Source organism: Panthera onca, chromosome D2 (genome assembly GCF_046562875.1).
Source record: "Panthera onca isolate mPanOnc1 chromosome D2, mPanOnc1 haplotype 2, whole genome shotgun sequence".
In the NCBI taxonomy this organism is placed as follows: Eukaryota; Metazoa; Chordata; class Mammalia; order Carnivora; family Felidae; genus Panthera; species Panthera onca.
The window spans coordinates 65,333,374-65,361,006 of record NC_138349.1 but is presented as its reverse complement, the minus strand read 5'-3'; the positions used below and the strand labels follow the sequence as shown (position 1 = coordinate 65,361,006).

Below are 27,633 nucleotides of genomic sequence, written 5' to 3'. Positions count from 1 at the left end.
GTGCTGAGAGCAGAGAGCCCGATGTAGGGCTCGAACTCAAAAACCATGAAATCATGACTGGAGCTGAAGTCAGATGTTTAACTGACTGAGCCACCCAGGTGTCCCAATATCATGTTCTGACTATAAGGTTTCAGGTGGAAAAAAAAATGTCATTGACTATTATGAGTAAATTATCACACTCATTTTTAAATTTTTTTAATTTCAACCAGCTTCCTTTTGGCATCACTAACCAGCTATTGATTTTCTTCCCAATCAAGAATAACTAAAGATGTAACCTTCCTTTAAGTTTCCACAATTTAGCTCTTCCCTAACAACTGTAAACTGCTATTTGGATTTCTGACAATAGCCAACAGGGTCTTTGACCCACAAACTCTTTTTTTATGTTTACCCTGGGTAAGTTTTGTAAAAAGCACATATAAAAAATGCAACTACGATTCATTTTCTTTCTGTTTTTCTCCTTCCAGGTGAGGATCTGAGAATAGTCCAAAATTGTTTAATGAAGAATTCACAGCTACCTCTTGGAATCTGGTGAGATAATTTAGCCCTGCTCTGTCCCCTAGAGTAGCAACTATCTACATATGGTGACTGAGCACTTGAAACGTGGTGAGTGCAAACAGAGATGTGTTACAAATGTAAAATAACACTCTGGACTCCACAGACTTGGTGTGAAAAAAATGTAAAATATCTTATCAATAATTACTTAGATTTATTCCATGTTGAAATCATGTTATTCTAGATATGTTAGATTAGATGAAATACTTAGTTAGAATTAATCTCATCTCATTCATTTATCTACGAAGCTACTAGAAAATTTGAAATTACAAATGTGGTTTACATTATATTTCCATTGAACAATGCTGATTTAGTGTTTGAAGATTTTACATAGATTAAATTTTAGTGCAGTATGAAGTCAGGATAGGAAGGAACCCAGATGGGGAAAAAAAGAAACTAACTTTTATGTGCCCAGCATTTTACCAAGCTTTTCACTCTCTGTGTCCTCTAACAACAGCCAATAGCAAGCTCAGATCAAGATTAGCATGTCACGTAAAAACCAGCATGATGCCTTGCTCATAGTAGGTATTTCAGAAATATAAGCCAGATAAATGAACTCAGGAAAATCAGCAGCACAGATAATCCAATATGGAAGTTAAAAGTATTTACATTTGGTATTACTTATTTCTATAATTTAAAATTTTATAAGCTTTTAGATATATATTAGCTAATATTATTAAATGTTCACTTATGCATTATAATTTTTATCTGATTACATCCATATAGCAAGCCTCTAAGATATGCACTATTTCCTCCATTTTATAGGTGACAAAACAGGGCCAAAGACATTAAATGACTTGCCTGAGGTCACATGGCCAGCAGGCAGCAGAACCAGTGTTCAAGGCCAGACAGCCCAGCCTAGTTCTTATAGGCAGTTAAGCCACCCAAATCTCAGGCTTGAGTATGCTGATGATAAGGAAGTCAAGAGAAATAATAAATCAATATTGTGCAGATGTGGCTCAAAGGAATGAACCATAGAGCAGCGTGTAGTTGTCCATCTGCTTTAGTCCTAATTTCTTTCTTTCTTTTTTTTCTTTACTCTTGGTTTCTTACTCATTTGCCAGGAATAGAAAGCACCACCTCCCAGGGCACCTGGGTGGCTCAATTGGTTGAACGTCCGGCTCTTGATTTTGGCTCCGGTCATGATCTCACGGTTCATGGGTTTGGGCCCTACATTGAGCTCTGTGCTAACAATGTAGAGCCTGCTTGGGATTCTCTCTCTCCCCTCTCTCTGCCCCTCCCCTGTTCATGTGTGCTTCCGCGCTCTCTCTCTCTCTCTCTTTCTCAAAATAAATAAATAATAAGAACATTATCTTCCCTAGGAGATAACAGCCACCAACCTATTTGGAAGAAAGGAAGGAAGAATTAAGTATAAAATTTCCAAACTTCTATGCTAGAATGAAAGTAGATCCCATGTTAAAAACTACTTGAAAAAAATAAAAGAACTACTTGAAAAGAAGCCTTGTCATGATAAATGGAGATGCCCGTCAATCCACACAAACAATTGGGAACAGAGTCTTTCAGATTTAGTGGTTCAATCTTACTGTATGTTTAAGATCAGCTGGAAGGAAAGAGAAAAAGGGCACCTGGGTGCCTCAGTTGCTTAAGCGTCCAACTTTGGCTCAGGTCGTGATCTCATGGTTCATGGGTTTGAGCCCTGCCTCAGGCTTTGTGCTGTAGCCTGCTTCAGATTCTGTGTCTCTCTCTCTCTCTCTCTCTCTCTCTCTCTCTCTCTCTCTGCCCCTTCTCTGCTCACAGTCTGTCTCTCTCTCAAAAATAAATAAACATTAAAAAAAACTTTTTTAAAGAGAGATTAAACAATACAAACAAAAGTTATACATGTCTTCTGTAAAATCATAAAATCCAGTTCATGAATCTTCTGTCTAGCCTTCCTCATAAGACTTTGTGGCCATTTAGAGGCTTGGACATTACGGGAAGAAAAATGTCCAGGCCTCTTGGAAATTACTGAGCACTGGCTCGGAGCCAGAACTAATTCTGCACATGACACTGCAGTCTAACAGCCAGTGTGGAGGTTTCTGGGGTCAAGTTACAAGTCAAGTGTTGACTCAGTCTAGCTCACATTGAGCCCAGTGGCACCTCAAACCCATACTGTGGTTACTTTCTCCATTTTCAAGTGCAGACTTAATAGAGATATTCCTAAAAAGAAAACCCACTGACTCATAACATAGAGGTTATTTTTGTGGGAACAGCCCAAGCACTCTTTGAGCTGCTTTTCCTTGTAATCAAAATCCTAATCAAAGTAATACAACATCCGTGAAGGAATGGCAGAGATCAACAATTGCATGAAAGACCTGAGAGATGCAGAGATGGTGATTTCTAGTTTGAACAAGATTATCACGTTTAATCAGGTGGTGAATGGATTTTTACTTGCCATTCAGAACTTGGTCTGCTTAGCAGAACAAGCTGATTCAGCCCCTGAAACCCTCTGGGCTACCACTGACCATGCAAGTGCTAGACCCTAAAAAGCAGAAATCCCAAAAATAACCTGCTGACCTCATAAGGACAGTTGGAACATCTTCGGTGTCTTGCCTTAGGTCCACACCTAGTCTCTGACTGTGTTCTACCTATTCATCTGCAACTTTGATCATCTTGCCAAGCTACAGAATCACAATATTTACCAACACTGAAGATATCTTACTGAGCCTTCCTCAAAACCGAGCAGTCATCCTAGATGGGACACATGCATGCCAGAGAGCGAGATACAAAGCATTGGTGCAGAAGCCAGTTACATTTACAGAAGTGCTGATAGGACTTAGTGTCCAGCAGTGAATATGGCATGTTCTATTAGTAAAGTCCTAAGTAGAACATTTTCTGTGGCATGACTACATTGCCTCTTTTGACTAATACTGGCTATATGACTCAGCTTGCCCACATTCCCTACTTCTGTCATAACTCCAAGCCTTGTTGTCCAGGCTTCCATTCAATTCTGCAAGCTGTCTGGTATTCTTCAACCAATTCTTTTTCTGTTTAAGTTAGTCAGAATCAGTTTTTTGTTTGCAACTAAGAACAATATATTAAAAGATTTTAGATTTTAGAATCTATAGGGCTATGAACTAGAAGGAAAGCACACAATTACTGTACAATATAGCACCTGAGTGCATACCGCCCATAGTCCGTCAACATGCAAAGTAAGACACAGAGAGATTGGAGAGGAGACAAGTGAATAACTGAGCATCTGAGTTATTCAAAAGTTAGACTGAACTATTTCAAGACAGATGAGGGTCTTAGAGTGTAACCCTCACACATTCCCTACAACAAACAGTTCTGGTAGGTTCTCTGGCCTGTTGATGGGCTAAATGCTGCAAGAAGCTGCAGCTGAAGAGAACATTCCACAACTAACCCAAAGAAAATGCTCCCCACCCTTCTTTCCAAAGGCATACATCCTTGCGGGGGAGAATAAGTAAAAAGAAAATTGGCACTTTTCTTGTTGCTTCCTTGTCTCTGGAACCTCCTTAGCATTTCTGTTAGCCAAGCAGTATGAATGACCCCTATGTCTTTGCTGAACTCACACCACACAGAACACTTTAGAGTTGCCAAGGGCTACAGCAGTGCTTAGAACGATAACTGATACTTAAGTAAACACAACAATTAATCTTAAGGAGTTTGATGTACTTATTAATTAACTCTCACCATTATAGGTACCCCAAAATCTAAGGAATTGATGACAATTTTTTCCACCAGTTAAAACATGTTGTGCCTGCCTTGCAGCCAAGAAATGAAGAAATGTGTTTTAATCAAAAACAATCATTGCCTTATATAAAATTTTATTCCTTTTATCCAGGATGTCTTGCCTTGATCTCTACAAAGTCACTGTCGGGAGAATCAAGTGCTTGAATGTGCTGTAGAAGCGTAAGACGCAGCTGTGGGGCATACAACCCCATGTAGCAAATGAAATTCTTTAATCCATAATCAGGAAAAGGAAAGCAATACAAAAATCATGATTTTTTTTTAGGTTCCTATTGCTTTCTGGGCACTCTCAATATTTCCAAAAGTATGAACAATGTTTATTAGTTTCCTTTTGGACTTTTAAGGCTGGCTGGCCAAATATGGGTTTACTACAAAAAAATCAAATATGTACTAAAAGTAATTTTGATGAAATTGTTCTAAGAAGAATACTCTTGTTCCAGGGCCCTGTGGTGAACTGCAGGGTTTCCTCGCTCGGGTTTCAATCCCTCTATGTTTCTGCTGGCATAAGACCTAGCCACTGAAACAAAAATGAAAATGTCTACAAGGTTGTTTATGAGTAAAAAGTCTGTGACCTTAGCCTCGAAAGCTATTAGAGTAGAAGCACTTATTTAGTGTTTTACATTATGCATTAAAGATAGAAGACCTGGAACCAGCATCTATTTCCCACGTGCTCTAAAATACAAATTTGGGTAAGTCACATGTTGATATAATCCCATTGAGGCTTTCTTCTCTACACTCTGGCATTGGTTAAATGACCAATATCCATAGAGGAGATGTATATAATTTAGATTTATCAAGGAAATGCATATCTTAATTTTAATAAGGAACATAACAATCAGTTTGTCCTCTCTCCTCCCACCTAATCTGCCCATCTACCTATATAAATCTTTCTACCTACCTTTCTGTTCAGTTCCCTATAATACCTGCCATCTTCCCATCTAAAGACAGTTAAACCAGGGGCTGTAGCCTTGGAAAGACTCGCACAGTCTAAAGCTAATCTCTGGACTACAGCTGTCACTTCTACCAGACGAGGCAACATTTAATAATCCAATGTATGCTGCTTGGTCTTGCTGGTGCTTTCTTTAAAAATAAATCCATTTTTCAATTGAAGACTTTATTAACTTCTTCTAAGAGAATGGATCACATGTACCTGGCTTTTTGTCTCCTTCTTTCAAAAATATGTTAAGTCATTCATTACCATACATTTTGCAAAACAATGCTAGGAACCCATTCACTACTACCCATTTACTACACACTTTTTTGGATGTATATATATACACACACACACACACACACATACACACACTCTTATACACACACACACAAACACACACAAGACACAGATATACCTCTACGAAAGTAAAATGCAAACACAGAGAATTTTTTACAGATCTTTGCCATTTTGTGGCCTGTATTTTATCTGCAGAAGATTTATTTTTATAGCAAGCTGATTTTTATTCCAGGTATACTTTTGTTTGGACTAGGACAAAACAGCAATAGCCTCACTATGATGAAGTCTTTGAAGCTTTACAGGATTAGGCCTTGATTTTACCTGAGAAATGCATGCTATCTGGTTTCTTTGCAATCACCTTACAGGGAACAGTAATTGCTCCTTTTAGGTAATCATTAGCAATCAATTGCAGGATGATTCTGGCTTAATGGCATCTTTTAGATTGTTACTACTTCCAACAAGGTAAGAACCCACTAAAATCTCTGGTGTCTGAAGAACTAGAACATTCTAGAGAAAGAAATAAAATGTCCAGACTTTGACATTAAGCATAGGGCCTGTCAACTCAGACAAATCCCTGGAAGATGAAGTTCTTTTAATTTTTTTTAAAGTTTATTTATTCAAGACAGAGACAGCATGAGCAGGAGAAGGGCAGAGACAGAGAGAGAATCCCAAGCAGGTTCCTAGAATGTTAGCGCAGAGCCAGATGCAGGGCTCAATCCCATGAACCGTGAGATCATGACCTATGCTGAAATCAAGAGTCAAACACTCAACCAACTGAGCCACCCAGACACCCTGAGCTGCCTTGTTTTTTTAAATAAACCTTTATTTTAGAGTAACTTTAGACTTACTGAAAAGTTGCAAAGATAGCTCAGAGTTCCTATATACTCCACACTGGTTCCTCTATATTAAACATCTTATATTAGTGCTATAGGTGTCAAAACTAGGAACCAATATTGTTGCATTACAATTAACTGAAGTCCACATTCTATTTAGATTCCCCTAGTGTTCCCCTAATGTCCTTTTCCAGGATCCATATTATATTTAGTCATCACGTCCCTTATAGTCTCCTCTAGTCTGCAACAGTTTCTTAGATTTTCCTTGTTTTTGACAACTTTGACAGTTTTGAGAAATGCTGACTAGGTATTTTGTGGAATGTTCCCCCATTTGAGTTTGTATGGTGTTTTCTCATGGTTAGTGTAGGGTTATAGGGGTTATATAGGGATCATGGGGGAGCATGATCACAGAGGTGAATTATACTTTTTATGACCAATGCTCTTATGCTCTTGAGCATAAGTTATCAATGTAAGTTATCACTGATGATGCTGACCTTGGTCACCTGAACAAGGTAGTGTTTGCCCAGTTTTGCACTGTAAAGTTACCTTTCCTCCCATTCCGTACCCTGCTTTTTTTGGAAACAGCTTACTAAATGCAGCCACACTCAAATGCACTGAATTTCCACTTCCTTGGGAGAAGGATGCTGTGTGTGTGTGTGTGTGTGTGTGTGTGTGTGTGTGTGCGCTTAATGACTTTCTAATAGTCCATGGGACTTTACAGGACATGTGAATGTCTGTTTTTTTACTTCTAAAGTAAAATTCAGATCTAGAGTTTTAAGAGATACCTCCCCAAATCTATCCTCTCCCTTCACATATATTTCATATCTGGGGACACCTCTCTTTAGCTGCCAAGAAACCTCTTTTAGTTTGTTTATAATTTCCTAGTTTTTTAGGTCATGCTTGTGCATAGACCTGAATTCAAGATAAGCAACATGCTACTCTAACAATGGCTTTGTTGACATTTGTAGATGGTAACTGGTAAGCTACTAACCTGACAGTAAATCTGCTCCAGGTGACTAATAAGCAGTTTTCATACAGCCATGTTTTTGAAATTATTAATATCTAGGGATACTGCTGTCTTATCAAATGTTACATTCAACTTTGTAACATAAAACTTCACTCGAGTGTGTACTCACATGTTTTTTAGCTCATTAGTCAGTCAACAGGTTTTTACTGAGCTTCTGCTAGTTTTTGCCGTGGTCTGGTGGTTAAGACAAATCAGATGCCTAACGTGAGGCAGATCATGTTTCTAGTGCAAGACACAGACACACAGAATAAACACATTAAAAATTCATAAGGAAGATCATTTCAGAGCCTGATAAGTGCTGTGAGGAAATATGCAGAGTGAGGCGCAGGTGGATTCCTTGGTCCTGGCGGCTGTGTCTGCTCTCCGCTTTGTGGCCAGGGCAGTCCTGAAGTGAGGGCTGAGTCCGCAGGAAGTCCACACATCTGCAAGTCTGGCAGAAGAGCTCTCCAGCAACATCTGGAGCTGGGAGGAGATTGGCGAGTTCCAGGAATAACAAGGCTGGGGTGGTGTAAGTGAGGGCCGAAACGTGGGGAAGGCTGTGGAGGTAGGCAGGGCCTGGTACCTCTTTACTGTCTATGGGAAATCTCTGGATGGTTTTAAGCAGGGAAGTGACATCTGATCTATGTGTTTGAAAAGCACCTTCTGGTTGCTATGTGAAAAACAGATTGTAGGGGAGATAAGAGGAAGATAACAGGAGACCATTGTAACAGTCCATGTGAGAGACAGATGATGGTTTAGACTGTCAGCAAGGTAGACAAAAGTAGGTAGATGAGGTGATGATGCCATATAAAACTGCCTCCAATATAGACTGTGTTGCATGTAAGTCTAATGTTAGAAAAATTTGGCATAAGAAAAGAAGCATTAGGGGGCGCCTGGGTGGCTCAGCCGGTTGAGCGTCCGACTTCGGCTCAGGTCATGATCACGGTCCGTGAGTTCGAGCCCCGCGTCGGGCTCTGTGCTGACAGCACAGATTCTGTGTTTCCCTCTCTCTCTGCCCCTCCCCTGCTCATGCTCTGTCTCTCTCTGTCAAAAATTTAAAAAAATAAACATTAAAAAATTAAAAAAAAGAAGCACTGTCATTATATTTTCAATTAATGCTTTAAAAGAAGAGTGGTATCATTGATAGATGAATGGATAAGGAAGATGTGGTGCACACACACACACACACACACACACACAGGGATACTCCACAGCCATAAAAAAAGATGAGATTGTGCAATTTACAACAACATGGATGGACCCAGAGGGTATTATGCTAAGTGAAATAAGTCAGACTGAGAAAAAGAAACACGCTGTGATTTCATTCATACATGTAATCCAAAAATAACAAAGAAACAAACAAAAAGCGGAATCAGACCTATGAATACTGAGAATAAACTGATGGTTGGTGGGGAGGACAAAAAAACAACAGAAAAAATGGGTGAAGGGGGTGGCAGGCACGGCCTTTCATTATGGAATGAATAAGTCACGGGAATAAAAGTCACAGCATAGGGAATATAGTCAATGATATTATAATAGTATTGTATGTGGACAGATGGTAGCTATGCTTGTGGTGAGCACAGCATGACATACAGGAAAGTTAAATCACTGTGCTGTACACCTGAAACCAAAGAACACTGTATGTCGACTATCCTCAAATAGAAAACTTAAAACAAAAAAAGCAAAGGGGTATCAAATATCCACATTAACACACTAGGAAGATATTAGGGAGCCATGCCCACCCTAACTTATCAGTAATAGAAGAGGAAACTTGCTCACCAACGTAATGAGCTCTTAATATCTCTTATGGTAGTCTGCTACACCTACCAACCCCACAACAGTAAGAATTTGTCTTTAGGGCTTAATAATAAACTGGAGTAGTTAAGCATCCCATTTATTTGATTATTACTCCTCAGGACATTCTCATCTTAGTAATAATATTTCTGATGCAATGGTCACTGTGAATTACTTTTCTGTCATAATGACTGTAATATTCAGCAAAGCAGATCATGTTTCAATCACATATTGATGTTTAACTCTGGAGTCACTGAGAAAACATTTCATTGTTGTAGCTCTTACGTGCACAAAAAATGCCTTTTGATGAAGGGTTTTACAAAGCTTTCTTTGGAATGGATACCTAAACGTAGTCAGTTTTGACATTTTGACTTTTACATCAAATACAGCAGCTCATTTTAGGAGAGCCCAAAATTTAACATTATTAACAATTGGTTTGTTTTAAATTTTCAAGGTAATACTTTTTCTCCTGTATGAAGAAATACTGTTACAATGTAACAGCCTCATTAGTGGGGCTCAAGTTAATATTTTTGGGTAAAGTAAGCAAGATAGGGACAATTTAGTTTTGTATTCTAGAAGTAAGGGTTTGCTAAGGAGCTGATGAGGTAAAGAGAAGGGAAACATTTGCCTCTTTAATAAACTTTTTAAAAGCACTGCATAAGTAGATGGATGTCACCAAAATCAAGCAAATGGGTGTTATTAATATGTTAACTATCTATGGTTCTCATCTGTTTATTAGGGCTAGTGTAGCAGTACTTTAGTTTGATAAGACTTAGTTAACTTGTGTTATGGTATACCACATATTCGTGTAACACTGGATGATGTTTGGTTTTTTAAAGAATAAGACACCTTCAGTTAAAATGGGTTTGCCTATCAGAATGCAAGTTAGTTTCAAGCACAGAATTCTGCCCAAGTTTATTAGTTGGAATGTAATTAACTCTGTTAATTGAGTGAGGTCCAGAAACAGGAACCAAGCTTTTTAGCTACATTAAAAGACACACTTTTAATAATACAAAAGTAAATAAGAAATAGTAAAATTACCTCAATCCTTGTAAGAAAAGAATGTTTTGACATTTCATGTGGTTACTCTTAGGAGAGAACTGCGGTTCTCATAGCCCCAGGAGATTATATTCCCACTGCCAGATAGAGTAAAAACCAAAACCAAACCAAAGGTTGTCATTATGAATTACACTGATTCTTTGATTAAACTTACTTGAACAAAGAGGAAAGCTGTAAAAAGTGGCATGATAGATATAAAGATGTCAACAAAACAATCTTTTCCTAAAGAATTTAAATCTAGTTGGACGTGAGAGCTGTTCATGTTCTAGCATGCCCTCTTTCTGTGCACAGCCAGAAGAGTGCATATAGCACGTTAGGGGAGCATGCACTAGAACAGAGCAAGTCCAGCCATGAGAATGACATGGAATTTGGCATCTGAACTGATTCTTGAGGGAGGTGTAGAATTTAAACAGATAGGAATGATGGGCAACAGAAGCCTTGAGGAAAGTCCTGGGGGTAGAAATGACAGCACCTATTCTGGCTCTTCTCTTCCAGCCAGGGATTGTGCGGGTCACTTTACTGGTCACTGAATAGCTCACCAAGTGCCCTGAACAGAGGCTGATGAACAGATACAATCACATGGATGGACAGCATACTTACACACTGACAGCATACAGATTACTACCGTGTTTAAATCTGTTAAACCAGGTAGCATAATCACATAAACTATATTCACACTATGTGATGTTGGCAATATGCTTTATTTGCTTCACATCTCACTTGCAACTTCCTGACTCAACTGCCGCAAATCAGAAGGAAAAAGAATATATCTGGTAGGAGAAAGAACTCATAAGGATTTCTTTCTTGGGCGAAAGAAGACAGACATTTCTGAGAGAGGTCTTTGGTTTCTAGTCTCCTGTCTTCAAAGTCTGCAAAAGGACAATTGTTTTAATATTTCTGTTTTCCAACCTTTGGGGGCTCACTTTAGTGGAGAGGAATGCTAAGAATTTTAAATAAGTATATTTAGGGGAGCCTGGGTGGCTCAGTTGGTTAACCGTCTGACTTTGGCTCAAGTCATGATCTTGCGGTTCATGGGTTCAAGCCCTGCGTCAGGCTCTGTGCTGACAACTCAGAAGCTAGAGCCTACTTCAGATTCTGTGTCTCTCTCTGCCCCTCCCCAGCTTGTGCTCGCTCTCTCTCAAAAATTAATAAATATTAAGAATAAATAAGTACATTTAACAAGCTGTATTTTTTTGATCAGGAAATATTCATATTCAGAGTGAATCCTTTCATATTACATGAAGTCCGTTTTTTAATGTAATTAGTCTTTTATAACATACTGATTTAAAAAAAACTTGGTTTCTTATCCATCTGATTTAAGTTTTGGGTTTCTAGTCTCCTGATTCTAATAGGAGTCTCTATAGAAGCAGTTGATTTAAAGCTTTTATGTTCTTATATCTGAAGACTCACTTTAGTGGTAGGAATCCTAATAAAAGTACATTTTAAAGAACACATTTACTAGCTTTATTTTTCTAATGAGAAGAATTACATATTCAGAATAAATCTTTTCATATGGCATGTTTTCTGTTCTTTTTCTTTTTTTTTATTTACATAGCTTTTGTATAATTTATTGGTTTCAAAAATGTTGTGGACTTTTGTATATTGGAGTTCCTTAAAGTAGAACATGTTCAATGTCCTGTTGACTTTATATTGAGATCATCAGAGCAACCAGTAGAGTACTATGGATACTCTTCATTATTTTGCCCTAAAATTCTATCAGGTTTAGAAAATAGATAATCTGGAAAATTATTTTTGATACAATATAAAAAAAATGAGTTTGTTCAAATGGAGTACACAATAAGCCAATGACCGTGAAAGAGTCTAGCTCTGTTTCCCTGTTTGATTAGAACAAGTGTTTCTGACATATAAAATATTGCTATTATTAATTATCATAATGGACTTTGGGGGGTGGTAGATTTTAATTTCATTGCTAGTATTTCATTATGTTAAGCGTTCAGCCATTTCACAGCTTGTTAAAGATCTATTTCAAGCATTTGTTTTTCCTCCTGAACATTTTCCCAGTATTATTAAGGGAACACACAGTATGCAGAACAAATTCATATGTGCAAAACTGACAATCCCAGAAGTGTTATATCCTTATTTGCATCACGGTCTTATTCATGTCAGATAAAATCCATGTATTTCTCTCAAATTTCTCTCCTTTTCCTCACTGAGCCTCTTAGCAGGGATGCTGTACATGACACTGCATGCACGCTGTTAGGAATATTAAAAAGGCTAAGAACCTCATGCTGAAGAATTATTGTAGAAAGAAAAGATGCCATGAATTGTCAATCTGTCCTCTCTTGCGTTTTAGGTTTTTACTGTCTTATTGGCAATATCTTGGGCTAAATGTGGAGCTCTTTTTACCTGCCATTTAAAAGGAATTGGGGTGCCCAATTTTGTGCTCCCTCTCATTCTGTCTCTCAAAAATAAATAAATAACAGGGGCACCTGCGTGGCTCAGTCGGTTAAGTGTCCGACTTCGGCTCAGGTCATGATCTCACAATTCGTGGGTTCAAGCCCCACATCGGGCTCTGTGCTGACAACCTGGAGCCTGGAGCCTGCTTTGGATTCTGTGCCTCCCCCTCTCTCTGCCCTTCCCATGTTCATGCTCAGTCTCTGTCTCTCAATAATAAATAAATGTTAAATAAATAAATAAATAAATAAATATACACATTTTTAAAAATTTTAAAAAACAAGGCAGCTCTATCTGGAATGATCTTTAGGATTTATTTATTGATGTACTCAGGGTGAAGTACAGTATATAGCATGCAGTCATTTCTGTATCAAAAAAACTATAATGTGGGGGTACCCGCATAGCTCAGTCGCTTAAGCGTCCAACTCTTGATTTCGGCTCAGGTCATGATCTCACAGTCATGAGACAGAGCCCTGCGCTGAGCTCTGTTCTGCACATGGAACCTGCTTAGGATTCTCTCTCTCCCTCGGCCTCTCTCCCCCCACTGATATGTGTACTCTTCCTCCCTCTCCCTCTCTCAAAATAAATAAGTAAATATTTTTTTAAAAAAAGAAAAAGACTACGTGTGGGGGCACTTGGCTGGCCCAGTCAGTACAGCATGCAATTCTTGATCTCTGGATCATGGATCAAGCCCCATGTTGGGTGTAGAGTTTACTTTAAAAAAAAAAAAAAAAAAAAACTATATGTGTATGTACACAAACTTATAAATATATGCATAAACTCCCCCTTTAAAGAAAAATCTATTGGGGCACCTGGGCAGCTCATTTGGTTAAGCGTCAGTCAGACTCTTGATTTTGGCTCAAGCCACAGTCTCATGGTTGTGGGATCAAGCCCCATGTAGGGCTTAGGCTGACAGTGTGGAACCTGCTTGGGATTCTCTCTCTCCCTCTCTCTCTGCTCCTCCCCTTGTGCTGTCTCTCAAAATAAATAAATACACTTTAAATAAATAAATAAATAAATAAATAAATAAATAAATAAGAATCTATTACTTTTATATATAAAACATTGCCTCTGGAAGGAAAATTGGGTGACTGGGGAAAAGGAAGCAAAAATGATTTCCTGTTCACCATATATACACTTTTATATCTTTAAGATTTTATATAACATTCATGTACTACCTTTTCAAATAATAAGTTAAATATGTCCCTGATGTCTTCCCACAATCTTGGGTTGGTAATTAATCACTGTTGTATATGTAAATATGGTTCTTTGAAATATGAAAGAGGGGCACCTGGGTGGCTCAGTCGGTTGAGTGTCCGACCTCGGCTCAGGTCATGATCTCACAGCTCATGAGTTCAAGCCCCACATCAGGCTCTGTGCTGACAGCTCAGAGCGTGGAGCCTGCTTCAGATTCTGTGTCTCCCTCTCTCTCTGCCCCTAACCCACTCACATTCTGTCTCTGTCTCTCTCAAAAATAAATAAACATGAAAAAAAAAATTATTAAAAAAAAGTTAAAAAAAAGAAATATGAAAGAAAGCTTCATGGCTTCCACAACAAATCTCTAGAGCTTACGAGTAGTGATTTATGCTGGAATAGCAATAACAGCACTAATACAGGGCTTACTATGTGTCAGGCATGACTGTAAATGTTACATATATATTAACTCACAAATACCTATGATATCAGTGCTGTGATCTGCAAAAAAGATTTTCACTATGGCTACTAGCATTTTTCATTAATGAGTTGAGCATTTTCCCTTGGCCTCTTACAGGTTGTTTAGATGAAATGTCTCCACTTAAACTATGGCTTTATTTCTTATGCTCCTTCAACAATATAATGGAAAACTGGCAAAGGGCCCAGCCATCTGGCATCTTCTGTAAAGAGTTACCATTCCATTCTTCTGAGGATTGGATCACATAGACAATATACATGTTTGAAGTTCATTTGTTTCTGCTATTACACAAGCCTAACATAATTTAAACTATACATATTAACTAGAATATCCACAATGATTCTAATCCTAGAGACATTACTATCTGGAAAGAATATATCATAATCTTATATTAATATTGTATTTTACTTTTTATTTTTAAGAAAATTATTTTTGAGAACATTACAATTACAATGGTGAACACGTAAACACGGGTATTTTGATTGGGGTATATGGACATCCTCCACAGACATCCATCCGGGGACAGACTCTTAGATGGAGAAAAGTACCTCTTTACTTTTATTAACATCTAACTGACATCTAGCATCTCCTTGCATTATAAATGTAGGCATGATCCAAGCCACAGAGTATTAATAGTACCTGTGACTTTGTCACCAATAGAAATAATGATTACTTTTCTACCACTCTATAGTTAGGCAGATATATTATGATATTGCTTAAGTGTATCATGATAACAAAAATGCCTGGGTGGCTCAGTTGGTTAAGCATCTGCCTCTTGATTTCGGCTCAGGTCATGATATCACAGTTCATGAGTTCAAACCCTGCATCAGGCTCTGCGGTGACCGTGCAGAGCCTGCTTGAGATTCTCTCTCTCCCTCTCTCTCTCTTGAGATTCTCTCTCTCCCTCTCTCTCTCTCTCTCTCTCTCTCTCTGTCTCTTTCTCTCTGCCCCTCCCCTGATCACACTCTCTCTCTCAAAAATAAATAAACTTAAAAAATAGAGCTGATATTAAACTCTCTAGTTCTTGTTACCTAATGCATTAATATCTATTATTCATCCATTACTTTAACATAATTTTTAATCTTTGATAACTATTTTAATATAATAAATTCCTCATATCTTATGTATTTAAAATTTTCTTTCTAAGAAGGGGTCCATCAGTTGGCCAAAGGTCTTTTAAAAAGGCAGTACAAGAATTTAGTATGTGAGAGAATGCATCTACCCCATTTGTCTTCAAACCAATGAAGCGCGCTACTCAGTAAATGCTAGTGGATTGAAGAAATGGAAAAAATTCAGCATTCTCTGTAGTGCTTTATGGTTTGATTTAAAATGGTTCAGTCTCCCCTCTTGTACAAAGAACTCAAAAGGAACATGGAAACTAAGATGAGGTATCAAGCTTTTTTCCAATAGTCACTGACACATTGACACTTCATATGCAAAACCCCAGCAGTGACAAAGGCCCAAACTGTAACCCCACTCACTTTGGGAGGGCCCAGATGATGAAGATAAGCTCATCCTGACTGAGCTACATTCTAAAATGTGAGCATGGCCTCATGCAATAAAACACTAAATATTGACTTTAAAAGATAAAAAACAAAACTCTTTTCTACAGTAGGCCCAATTACAAGGGGGAAATGCAACCAGTAATGTTTATATGCAAATGTTATATCCCTGAATCTCAAAAACATTTGCATCAGTTGTAATGTTCTGTTTCATTTCTTCAAATAATTTACACAGAGAGCCATTTTCAGGGGGAAAAAATTGCTAAGTGCTATTTTAAAGCATAAAAGTTAGAGACTGCAGTAATGAAATGTTGATGATCATAAGATGTTACTAAAATCCGTATCCAGTGGCTATAGAATTACATGAATCACCAGCATAGTAAAATCATCAGGAAGAAAATAGGTTCAATTTTACATGAGTTTTTCCTAGTGAAATCAGGTTGGCTCCTAATTGTCACCACTTCTTAGTCATCACAAGCTATCAGTTCAATAACCCGGACTGTAATGTTGCCAGACATCAATAGGAAGCCCACTGATACGCAGTTTCTATCCTCCCTCTTTTTCTCCTTTGGGTTCCTGGCAGAAGAACTGTATCCTTTTAGTCTTCCCATCTTCGCCTCTTGACCTGCAGGAGTCTTATGAACAGTTCTGAGGCACATCCCTCAGCCTCACTAAATAAACATCAATCGGTAATTGAAAAATAGATAACTGAAAATATAAACATTGGTTATAAGCATTTGCCCAAAAATTTGTTTAAAAGCCAGTTCATTAGGGTTTGAAAGACAAAATCTGTAAAGGTCAAGGATTCACATAAAAGATGGCTCCAGAAAATCTGGTCAGGATAAACCCTGATTGTAAAGGTTTAAATGGTCTTCTATTCAGACATGACTTTCAGGGACAAGAGAGCTGAAGGAACTGCAGATTCAAAGCTACTGATTTAGGTCAGAGAAGTGCACAATGTATAAACACCAGCAGTAGAAGAATATGAAGCTTGGATGTTTTCTTAGTAAAAGGGTGGTCAAAGCCGCATTTGACTCCACTATGTTCTTATTTATTAAGAACTATTTTATCTGCTTTGAGGCCTAATTTCAACACCTACTGCCCGTGAGGTGGGGCTCACCTTTTTATCTAGCAAGATCAAATCAAAATGCCTTCAACAAAAAAGTTTCTCTGGAAAAGGCATTTCTGCAAATAAAAACTCCCCAAAGGATGTAAATACACACTCCCCAAACCAAGAGCTGATACAAATAAATAAACAAGTAAGTAAGTAAGTAAGTAAGTAAGTAAATGAATAAATAAATAAAACACATAATCAAAAGAAAACATTGTCTCATCTTTGATTGCCAGCTTGTAACAATGCTTGTGAACGCCTCTCCTGGTTGCATAGCAACAGTCTAAGCAGCTGCTCCAGCCTGGAAGAAATTTTCATGCCAGGGTTGTGAAAATAAGAGCTAACTACTCAGTCTATTTTGCAAGGTTACCTGTATTTGCAAAAAAAAAAAAAGAAGAAGAAGAAGAAGAAGAAGAAGATAAACTAATGTTCCACATGTGTCTAAAACCAAAGATCTGGAAGGAAGTTCTCTAATGCTTTTAACACCTCTACAATAATTCCTCACCACCTATGCTCTATGTAGGCAATTCCCATTTGAGTGTTGAGAGAAAGGCACCAAACCTATAGGAAGTGTGCCTGGTTGCCGAAACAAAATAAGCAAGCTCCACAAAACTAAATCACTGAGTTCAAGAGTTAGAAGGTAGACAGCAGACTTCCTAAGCATCCTTATTCAGAGGCCACTCTCTACGCTGTCCCAAAGATTGCTACTGAACCACACAACAAGATTCATTTTGGGTTTTGCTATATTAGTTTAGCTGATCACAGCACTGGACAAGTCCCTAAAATGAGCAATTCATTTCCGTCCATAGAGACTCATCTTAAAAGCTTGAGCCTGGTAAACATAATCAGTACACTTACTGGCATCAGCACAGCTGATAGGCACAGACCATCTTTCAGTCTGTCTCCATCTAGGTTCCACACAGGAAAAAATAAACAACATACATTACCAAGTGTGATGAGTCCAGACAAAAATGTTCTTAAGGGAAAAGTGGAGACATACACAGAAAGATTCATATGCATTGGTGAACTGGTGTTACTTTCTCTGTAGTTAGTTACAGAGTGCATCCATTAATGTTTAACAACCAGCCCACAAAGGAACAGGGCTTGACTGCTTCTCACAGGGAAATGACTTGAATGGGGGGCATGTGGTCCCTTAAATGAGTGACTTGGATAGTGGGACAGGGGAAAAAGCACTGAACCAAGGGCCAGCTCTAGTCACAAGTAGGTCAGCTATGGGACTTTGTGTAAGTCAAGGCAATGAGCTTCCATTTCTGTGTCTATAAAGTTATATTAAGAGCTTCTCTGCCCACTTCATAAGGATGATCTAAAAATAAAATGTCAAAGAAAGTAACAGGAAACATACAGAAACTTCTGAATATTCTTTCTGACTTTACGTAACACTTCCTGCTTCCTCAAGTCATGTTATAAGGGTATCATACTGGTGCTGATTATCTCCAGAGCTCCAAAATATTAATATAGAGATATTTTATCTTATTTCTGTCTATAAAGAAGTGTTTAGGAAAATCAAAATACAGCTGTATCATTAGACTTTAGACCAGCAGAAAATTTGGTGCTAGCTGTTGATGGGCAGCAGTATTGACAACTAGAAAAAAAAAAACATAAAAAATGACAGGTAGTCATTCTTAAGTTCCTTATATTTCTGGACTTTAAAAAATACATTTCCTAGAGTTTTAATGATTGTATTGGGACAAAAATAAACACATTTGTAAACTGAGGAACAGGTTTTTTTTGGAACACTGATAACTGTACAGCACTAAAAATAATTTCAAAGCTTCTGATTAATCAAATTAATTGGTCTCTTGTGATGCTTTAGAAAGTACACATCGTCTTTTCTAAAACATATTCCTGTACAGGGAAAGGTCTTCTCTCATTTGGTGAAAACAAATATTTACATTTTCGTTAAAAAGTGTGTCTTGCATATAAAAGTATTCATCTGTTGACTTAAAAGTGAAAGATCAGTAGTTAATTTTAACTTTAGGTACTGGAGAATATCTACTGCTGATTAATTTAAGATGAAATCTTTCTAGGCTTATACTCATTAACTGTTAATCTTTGGGCACATTTAAAATTATTTTTGAAAACTACTGAGTTTACTTAATACGGCAGGTGGGATAGGCAAGTTTTTATCAGGAGCACAGAATACACAGAAGAGACCAGAGGATTGCAAAATGGAACATGATCCCTCCCCAGCCCAGAAGTGTTTTCTCCTATGGCTGTAAGCTTTGACCTACCATATTTGTCATTTCTGATTCCTGCACAATTCCAAAGGCATCACCTATGTCTCAAAAATGTGTTGGAATCATCAATAGCTAAGTTAGCAAAATGTGACTCTCAAACTCACCACACCCCAGATCTGGCAGGGAGAACACTTGCCCACAGCGGATGTATGGAATCCACCCAACTAGCTGCTCTATGTTGAGTTCAGGTCTCATCTCATGCAGAAGGTATCAGGGAAATGAGAGAGTTTAAACCTTTATTTAAAATAGAACAGATACAGAACTATAAAGGGAATACAGCCTTTATGTGAGGAAAGTCTTATTTAATCAGTCTTTTCTTCATACACATGAATTCATTAAAGGCAAGAACTAAAAATTAATTAAAAGCATTACCCGGGGCACCTGGATGGCTCAGCTGGTTAAGCGTCTGACTTCAGCTCAGGTCATGATCTCCCGGTTTGTGAGTTCGAGCCCCACATTGGGCTCTGTGTTGACAGCCTGGAGTCCAGAGCCAGGAGCCTGCTTCGGATTCTGTGTCTCCCCTTCTCTATGCCCCTCCCATGCTCATGTTCTGTCTCTCTTTGTCTCTCAATAATAAACATTAAAAAAAAATAAAATAAAATAAAAAGCATTACCTTTCAGGTCAAAACACAGAGAACTAATATTTGCTCAGTGATGCTCTGTGCTAGGCACTATAGTGGGTGTTATAAAGAATGGTAGGTACAACATGTGCTTTGCAAATGGATAACCAGAGCTCCAAGAAGTAAAGTGACTTGCCTAGGAGCACTCCAACAGTGAGAGATGGGACTAAAATTTAAGACTGCACCAATCAGACACTCAAGTTCACCCATTTTTCCTTATACTGAACACTTCCTCCCTTTCTAACATAAAAAAAAAAAGAAAGAAAGAAAGAAAGAAAGAAAGAAAAAAATCTTACTAAGAAAGGCTGAATCCAACCCAGAATACCTAAATCATTGCAAAAGGCTGCTTATTGGATCCTGGAAACTTTCTATTAAAGAGCAACATATTTACATGCCAGAAGGTTTTAGCATATGTTCCATCCATGTCATTTCCAAGTACCTATCAGCACAGTGCTTAAGAATCCTGACAAGGCTGACATCTTAATTGCTGACTCTTTTCTCAGGAGGTTATAAACGCCTCAAATTATAACTGGATATCCAAAACACTAGATTAAAGTTGAAATAAATAAGTAAAGTAAATAACTGTCACCAACATGGCTTTACTAGTTCCAAGCAAACCTAGCGAATGTAAAAATTTTAGCGGGAGGTGGGAGGCAGGTTAGAAGTCAGAGTCGAGGTAGGGGAGCCTGGGTGGCTCAGTCGGTTAAGCTTCCGACTTCGGCTCAGGTCATGATCTCGTGGTTCGTGAGTTCAAGCCCCGCGTCGGGCTCTGTGCTGACAGCTCAGAGCCTGGAGCCTGTTTCAGATTCTGTGTCTCCCTCTCTCTCTGACCCTCCCCCGTTCATGCTCTGTCTCCCTCTGTCTCAAAAATAAACATTAAAAAAAAAAAAAAAAAAGAAGTCAGAGTCGAGGTAAATAGTGAAGAGCAGGACAGTACCCAAGTCAGATGAAAAAGAGACAGGCAGAACTTATGTCTGAGCAGGAAACTTGCTTTACATGGTTATTACTGCCCACAGTAGCTGCCTACTCATCTCCCTGGGTGTGGATAGCAGGGCCAGCACCTGAAATGTGAAAAACTTTGAGCAATTTTTCTGGTCTCCCTTATTCATAATCAAATGTATCAGCAGATGGCAAAGCCCCAGAAAGAGCATGATTTGGGGGATCAGTTGAACCTGGGTGTAAATCAGAACTCTGCTATTTACCAAACACTTCAAGCCTCAGTCCCTCATCTATAAATTGGGGGTAATCAAACCAGCTTCACAGAGCCTTTGGAGAATCAAATGAGTTAAAATCATAGAGCATATAATGGCCATTCAATAAATGTTGGTTCCTTTTCTTTTACTGCACTATTTGAAATAATTATCAGCAGATTGGTTATAGACTCAAAAGACAAACCACAGTCAGTTACATCAGGAAATCTTTTTCTCTTTCATGAACCTAAGAAAGAATACATGTGAATTCTATTTTCCTTCTGGCCTGAGACAGAATCACTTTTTATTCCAATAACCTCTTGAGTTGGGAGCTACAGACTGAGCAGTGGGGGATACACATTATACTCTAATCGTGAAGAAAGAAACCCATCATTGTAGCTTAGAGTAAACAGTATTTACCACACTGAAGCTCCTCCCCAGGTTTTCCCCCTGGGATGAATTAGCAGAGTAACTCTTATTGAGAGGCTCAGCAGGGATCTGGAATTATGGAGATTTTTAGAGCTCTAACTTACACCATTTTATATACATTATACAGTGTGTGTGCTCACACATGTACACTTGTCTATATATATAGTAACACATATTTAGTAATAACACACACAGTAGATAAGCATACATCATTAAAGACCAAAACAAGACTAACAGTCTCAAATTCTGTTCATCTACTTTGAGCCCTCTTTTATAATATTACAAATGGATATGGTGGGGGGGGGGGGGGGGGCGGTGACCTGTGGGCCAAGGAAGCAACCATGGGAAGAAACTGACCATTTTGAAATGGGATTTTAAAGCATCCTTTCCTGGCTCCATCACCAATTTCTTGTCTCCTGCTTTATTACTACACTATTAAAATGTTTACGTCCTCATAGTTTTCTGGGTTTTAGCCTCAGTCTCTCAAAACCTACTACATGGAAGATGGTGTAGAGTATCATCAACTGAGGAAAAGGAAAGGAGAAGGGGCATCTTCATGTTGCTGGTGGTGAATTTCACATTGCATCAAGCACATACAATGGAGCAGTAACTTTGGGGAAAAGCTGTATTCTCATTTTATTTTCATAAAAACTCTACGAGGTAAGTACTTATTATTATGGGCCTTTAGAAATGAGAAAACTGAGGAATATAGCAGTCAAGTGACTTGCTTGACTAACTAGCAAGTAGCTTGCTAGATACCAACCACTAGGTATCCCGCCCTCCAGAAGGAGATGGTTTGGAAGCAGAAACCATAACATTACCCAGGTTAGAGTCCCTTTTTCATCATAAAGATGAGAACTGTAGAACAAGAATTCACCTTGGAATTCCAGGGTACTAATTTGAGTTCTAGAGACTCAGTGAAGACAGTTCAGTTTCATATGTGAACATATGAAACCTTTCAGATGTGATAATGGATTTAAATGTGTTATAGATAAATCCATTAGAAAGTCTGTCACATGGGGTACCTGGGTGGTTCCACCAGTTAAGTGTCTGATTCTTGATCTCGGCCCAGCTCATGATCTCACGGTTTGTGGGTTCAAGCCCTGCGTCAGGCTCTGCACTGACAGCGTGGAACCTGCTTGGGATCTTCTCTCTCTCTCTCTCTCTCTTTCTCTCTCTCTCTCTCTCTTTCTCTCTCTCTCCGCCCCTTCAACACTTGATCTCTCTCTTTCTCTCTCTCTCTCTCTCTCTCTCTCAAAATAAATAAACTTAATTTTTTTTTAATTCTGTCACAAAAGGGACTTTCGTGAGAGTTAACACCACCACCACCACCACAGTGAAATAATATGACAGTGCCCCACAGTTTGGCATCTCCTCCACTGCTTCAAGGAGATTAACATATACTGATCCCTTATCATACTGTGGTCCACAATTGTATCCAATTTAATATGAATCATGTCTATTCTAGATTGATCTCCTTAGCTGAAAATTCAAAGCCCCCAACATGACTCTCACCTCAGCCATATTTACCACCTTTTGATTTTTGGTTTTCATATAAAAAATATGATCTGAAACTGTGCCCAAACATGTTTTCTAAAAATTACCATATTTGAAAACAAGTCTACGGTTAACAGTTCCACCACAAATAGTGTTTGTTTACTAAACTTTTAAATTAAACTGTGCAAGCTAAACATAATATAAAGGGAAATAAAAGTCAAAGGAACTCTACAGAAATATTTGCCCCCAAAATGGAGCTAAAGGACAAATAATATTAATACATAAAAAACTTGTATAAATTGATGAGGAAAATATGAATACCCTGATAAAATAATGCCCAAAGACATGGAGAGACAATTTCCAAAAGAAGATGTTAAGCAATAAACAGCATCAGATGTCTGGGAGAAAATACTGTGCTATCAGACTTCATTTCTGAAATTTTAAACAACTTTGTAATCATACTGAAAAACAGAGGATCAATTGAAAAATTCTATTTTCTCATGAGCGGAAGGATAGTAGCATTTTGTGAAAGCATGAGAGTGACAATATCTGGTCATATATGAATCTTTTGGTCTGCTAAGCCAGGATGCTAAGCTTGTGGGTTCAAAGTTGGTGTCAGTTGCTTACATGTGACAACTATACATTAGTGAACTAACAATAACTTCATTCGTAAGATGATTTCTAATATAGCAAACTATATACTTTCATAAATATTCTACGTGCTATTTTTTAGTCTTCCAAATCCCAACTCACTCACTCCCTCTCTCTCTCCCTCTTTTTTACACATACTCACATACTCTTACTTGCATTCCTAACACATTTTTTAAAGGCATACAATAACATTATTCTCTTTCGAATAGAAATCAAAGCAAACATGTATTCCTTAAATGTCATGAAAAAGTGTTAAAGGACTGATAGTCCCAAATGAAAATGGGAATCTTTTCTTCCTACTGACCACACACCTTCAGTAAGGGGCCCACTTGAAGGAGCAGAGAGGAAAGCCATGTCCAAGCTATCAGATCAGTCCTGAGGCTGAGTGAAATGACAGTGGATGTGGCCAGCACACTGTCACATCTGAACCTGGTATAAGCCAGTCTCCCCATGTAAAGACCTTCAGGGCAGCATCGTGCCTGCACTGTGGTAGCTCTGATTTGTTCTGAATGTAAAATGAAAACAAACTTTGGCAAGCAACAGCAAATATCCAAGTATTTTTAGTCAGCCTTTTTGTAACCCATACCCTTAAGTTGGGCATAAGTCAATTCTGACAGTTCTTAGAATTGTGTCATCAGGATTCAGACTCCGCCTGACACGATGCAGCATTGTTCCTGATTACTCATATTCCAGAGTTCAAAGACAAAAGAATTCTATCACAGAGGCTCATGCTTTCCTTCATCTTTTCTATTAAGCAAATCGAATGTTCTGACAGCACACCTATCTATAGATGTCAAGTCACATTTACAAACATCTAAATCAAAGGCTTGCCTAGGCAAGTCTTTGGTATACGAGATTCAAAAAGTGACCTTGGTTTCTTAAATGCTGCCATTCAATTCACATTCTATAAAAACACATAATCAAAGTGGTGGGGGAAAACAAAGAAAGAATCAGATATCAAGACATAATAATTGGGTTTCCTTTCATTTTTATCGATCATCTTCTCATTAAATTCAGACTTCATCCAAGCTACCCCTTCAATTTGTGCACTATGAAATCATACCTCCTCAGTCTCTAATCCCAGGAGGACTTTAATATTTTAAGTAGGTGAGAGGATTCAATAACAAAAATTCTGAAAAAGGATTCTGTGTTGCCTCCTGAGGCCCCAGACATTCCCTTGCCGGCAAAGTGGGTTGGACCATTAAATGACTGGAGATGAGAAACTGGAGTAGGTGCCAAGCAGCAAGGAGCCTCTTTAGAGTTCAGATCTCTGACTTCTGGTGTGTTCTTTGAAACTGTGACAAGAGAGAATGGAGGCAAACTGAGCTGATTGGCCACTGTGAGTTCCAAAGAACCAAGGCAGTTGAGTTTATACCCAAACCAGACAGAGGCCACAAAAGACATTCCCAAGATACCAAAACTGTAAAGCAGCAGAAATCCTTCACTTTGGATAAAAAAAAGGCATCAACTCCCAGTCTCTTTTTGCCCTATTCAGATTTATTGACTCACCGAACTGGTGAATTCCTGGTGGTATTGAAGTCTCTAGAGAAATCATTTATTTCAGCCTAGGAATGCCAATGCCTCATGTCTTCTGACATCACGGTACAAAGTCAATTCTTCAGTAAAGACAGCATTTAAACCACATATAAGACATAGCTACATTTGGTTTGGGCACAAATACATTATTAGAACAGAACAAGAAAGTCCTAAATCCACACTTGAATGGTTGTTTCATGCTCATATAATATTTAAGAAAAACTAAAATATTTCAATGTTGACACATGACAACATATATATTTGTTCTCATCAGAGTAGTGCTGAAATTCATGTTCCATTCATTCCAAAATTGGTATCGATTATTAACTACACTGGATTTGAAACTCTAAAATGTGGTCAAAGAATGATTCTGAGCAAAAACAGGACCCTAGAAATATAGAGGGAATGGGGAAAACTAAAGGATACCCATTTTTTTTTCTGATTCTGCCACTATTATTTCAGACAGCCTCTTAAGGTTTTTATTTACTCAAAAACACAAAATGAGAGCTTTGGGTAAGACCTGTAAAAGCCCATCTTAGCTTTGAAATTATGAAGATCTCTGTTCAACTAACTAGATTACTAACTAAATCTATGCTCTTGGTCTAATTATTCAACATACAATTCAATGTTTTAACTTTAGAAAATGAAGATAATTATACTTTTGCGCCTTAAAATTACTGGAAAAGAAAATACACCCCCAAAATACAAAAGTTCTTTAAGAGGTGAGACATAACATACATGGGTAAGAAGGAATTAACAGTAGGATTCAGATGAGTCTTAGTTTATTATCAGTGACACAAATAACACTGACCAGCAACATGACAACATCTTGTAAGGCTGGTGATATGATGGGAAGAAATATCTACTGAACCAATGTAAAAATCTAAAAAGACTATGTTATCATTCTTATGAGTAGTTCACAACAAAAAATCAGTATTACTCTACCATTTCACTGAAGATCAACAACAAAATAACATCATTTAAGGAAGATGATGCAAGTGAATATTTCAAAGAATAAGGGTAATGATATGTGTTAAAGCAGTAAAATAACTAAAGGTTCCATAAATAGGAAAAAGATTTAAAAGTTAATGTTATTGGGTTTAGCCAAAGGAAGTAGCTATTGTTAGACAATTTTTGACATACCAAAATGGCAATTTTGCATAATTCACCCTAATAAAATCTATACATATGAGTGCAGAAGTCACCTTAGAAAAAACAATAAGCTATAATAACATGAATTATATCATTTGACTTTTTTAGCTCTTATTGTACCACTGAATGAAATGGTCTCCTCACAACAAACCTATGAGATAGGTACCATTACTAATCTATCTTCACATTGAGGAAGTTGAAGCACAGAGTGACTCAGTACCTTGTCCAAGAACATGGAACCAGGTAGAGTTGATATTCAAATACAACCAGTCCTAACCCTTTCCTTAGCCTGCCTGTTGCAAAGAACAGATATTACCCAGACTAAAAGATGAAAGAAAGTGGATGTTAAGCATATGGAAAGATGAGTGGTGGCAAGTCCAGGGAGGTGGGAAAGGGAGAGGGGGAGAGTTGTATCATTTACCCATCGCTGTATAGAGGAAAGGCAGCCTGCAAGGCCCACTGGGCAGAACACTCCTCAAGGTAAGATGGGGCACTGGGGTATCATGGCTAAAAGACTTGCACTATTAAAATCATCAAACTGGCTCTCCTAATTCCAGATTGAGCAGCATCTGATCATAATTAAATTTCTATTCAGGCTTTTCAAACAGAGAATGTACTAATGAGGCAAGCCAAGCATTTGATTTTCATGGCATTATAAATGGAGAAATTGATGCTGCATCAGTCTCCTGGGGATAGGGCCACTCTTGGATGTCATAAAATCAAACCTCCAATCGTACAGCTGAGGACCAGATGTGGAACATAGGTAACACTCCCAAGGTACCATTCTACCATGAGCACGTGTCCAGGTGACCAGGTGGCTCCATGAGGCAAAAACTAAAAAAAACTTTTAAACTATTCTCTGATTTAAATTTTTAGGGGCGCCTGGGTGGCTCAATCGGTTAGGTGTCCGACTTCTGTTCAGATCATGATCCCATGGTCCATCAGTTCAAGCCCCACATCGGGCTCTGTGCTGACAGCTCAGAGCCTGGAGCCTGTTGTCAGATTCTGTGTCTTCGTCTCTCCACCCCTCCCCTGCTCGCACTGTTTTTTTCTCTCAAAAATAAATAAAACATTTTTAAAAAATTAAATTTGTAAAAGGTTACAGAACCTCATCCTATATAAATAATTCTTTCAGTCCATGTTTATAATTATGACAAAAAAGGGAAACCAAAAATAAAATATCTATTGAGTTCCATCTTAACTTTCTTTACCTTTCTGGAGCTTCGGGAATAGTAGGATCCATAGTCACCCTAGAAACAAAGAAACAAATTTTAGCAAACATGAAAGAATTTTAGATATTTACCATGACAACGGTTTACAAACAGTTATTTGTTTTTAATGTTTATTTATTTTTTAAGAGAGAGAGAGAATAGGTATGTGTGCGTGAGCAGGGGAGGGGCAGAGAGAGAGAGAGAGA

General features: G+C 38.1%; 1 protein-coding gene across 2 annotated transcripts in view; it reads right to left on the bottom strand.

Moving 5' to 3' along the window:
* The window catches only part of ANK3 (ankyrin 3), a 687,918-nt gene that overhangs the window by 534,721 nt on the left and 125,564 nt on the right, over window positions 1–27,633 (bottom strand). For both annotated transcript variants that reach the window (XM_060642689.3, XM_060642719.3), the window contains one exon: window positions 27,428–27,466. In XM_060642689.3, the coding sequence (XP_060498672.2) occupies window positions 27,428–27,466 (39 nt within the window). The remainder of the gene's footprint in view (window positions 1–27,427; window positions 27,467–27,633) is intronic.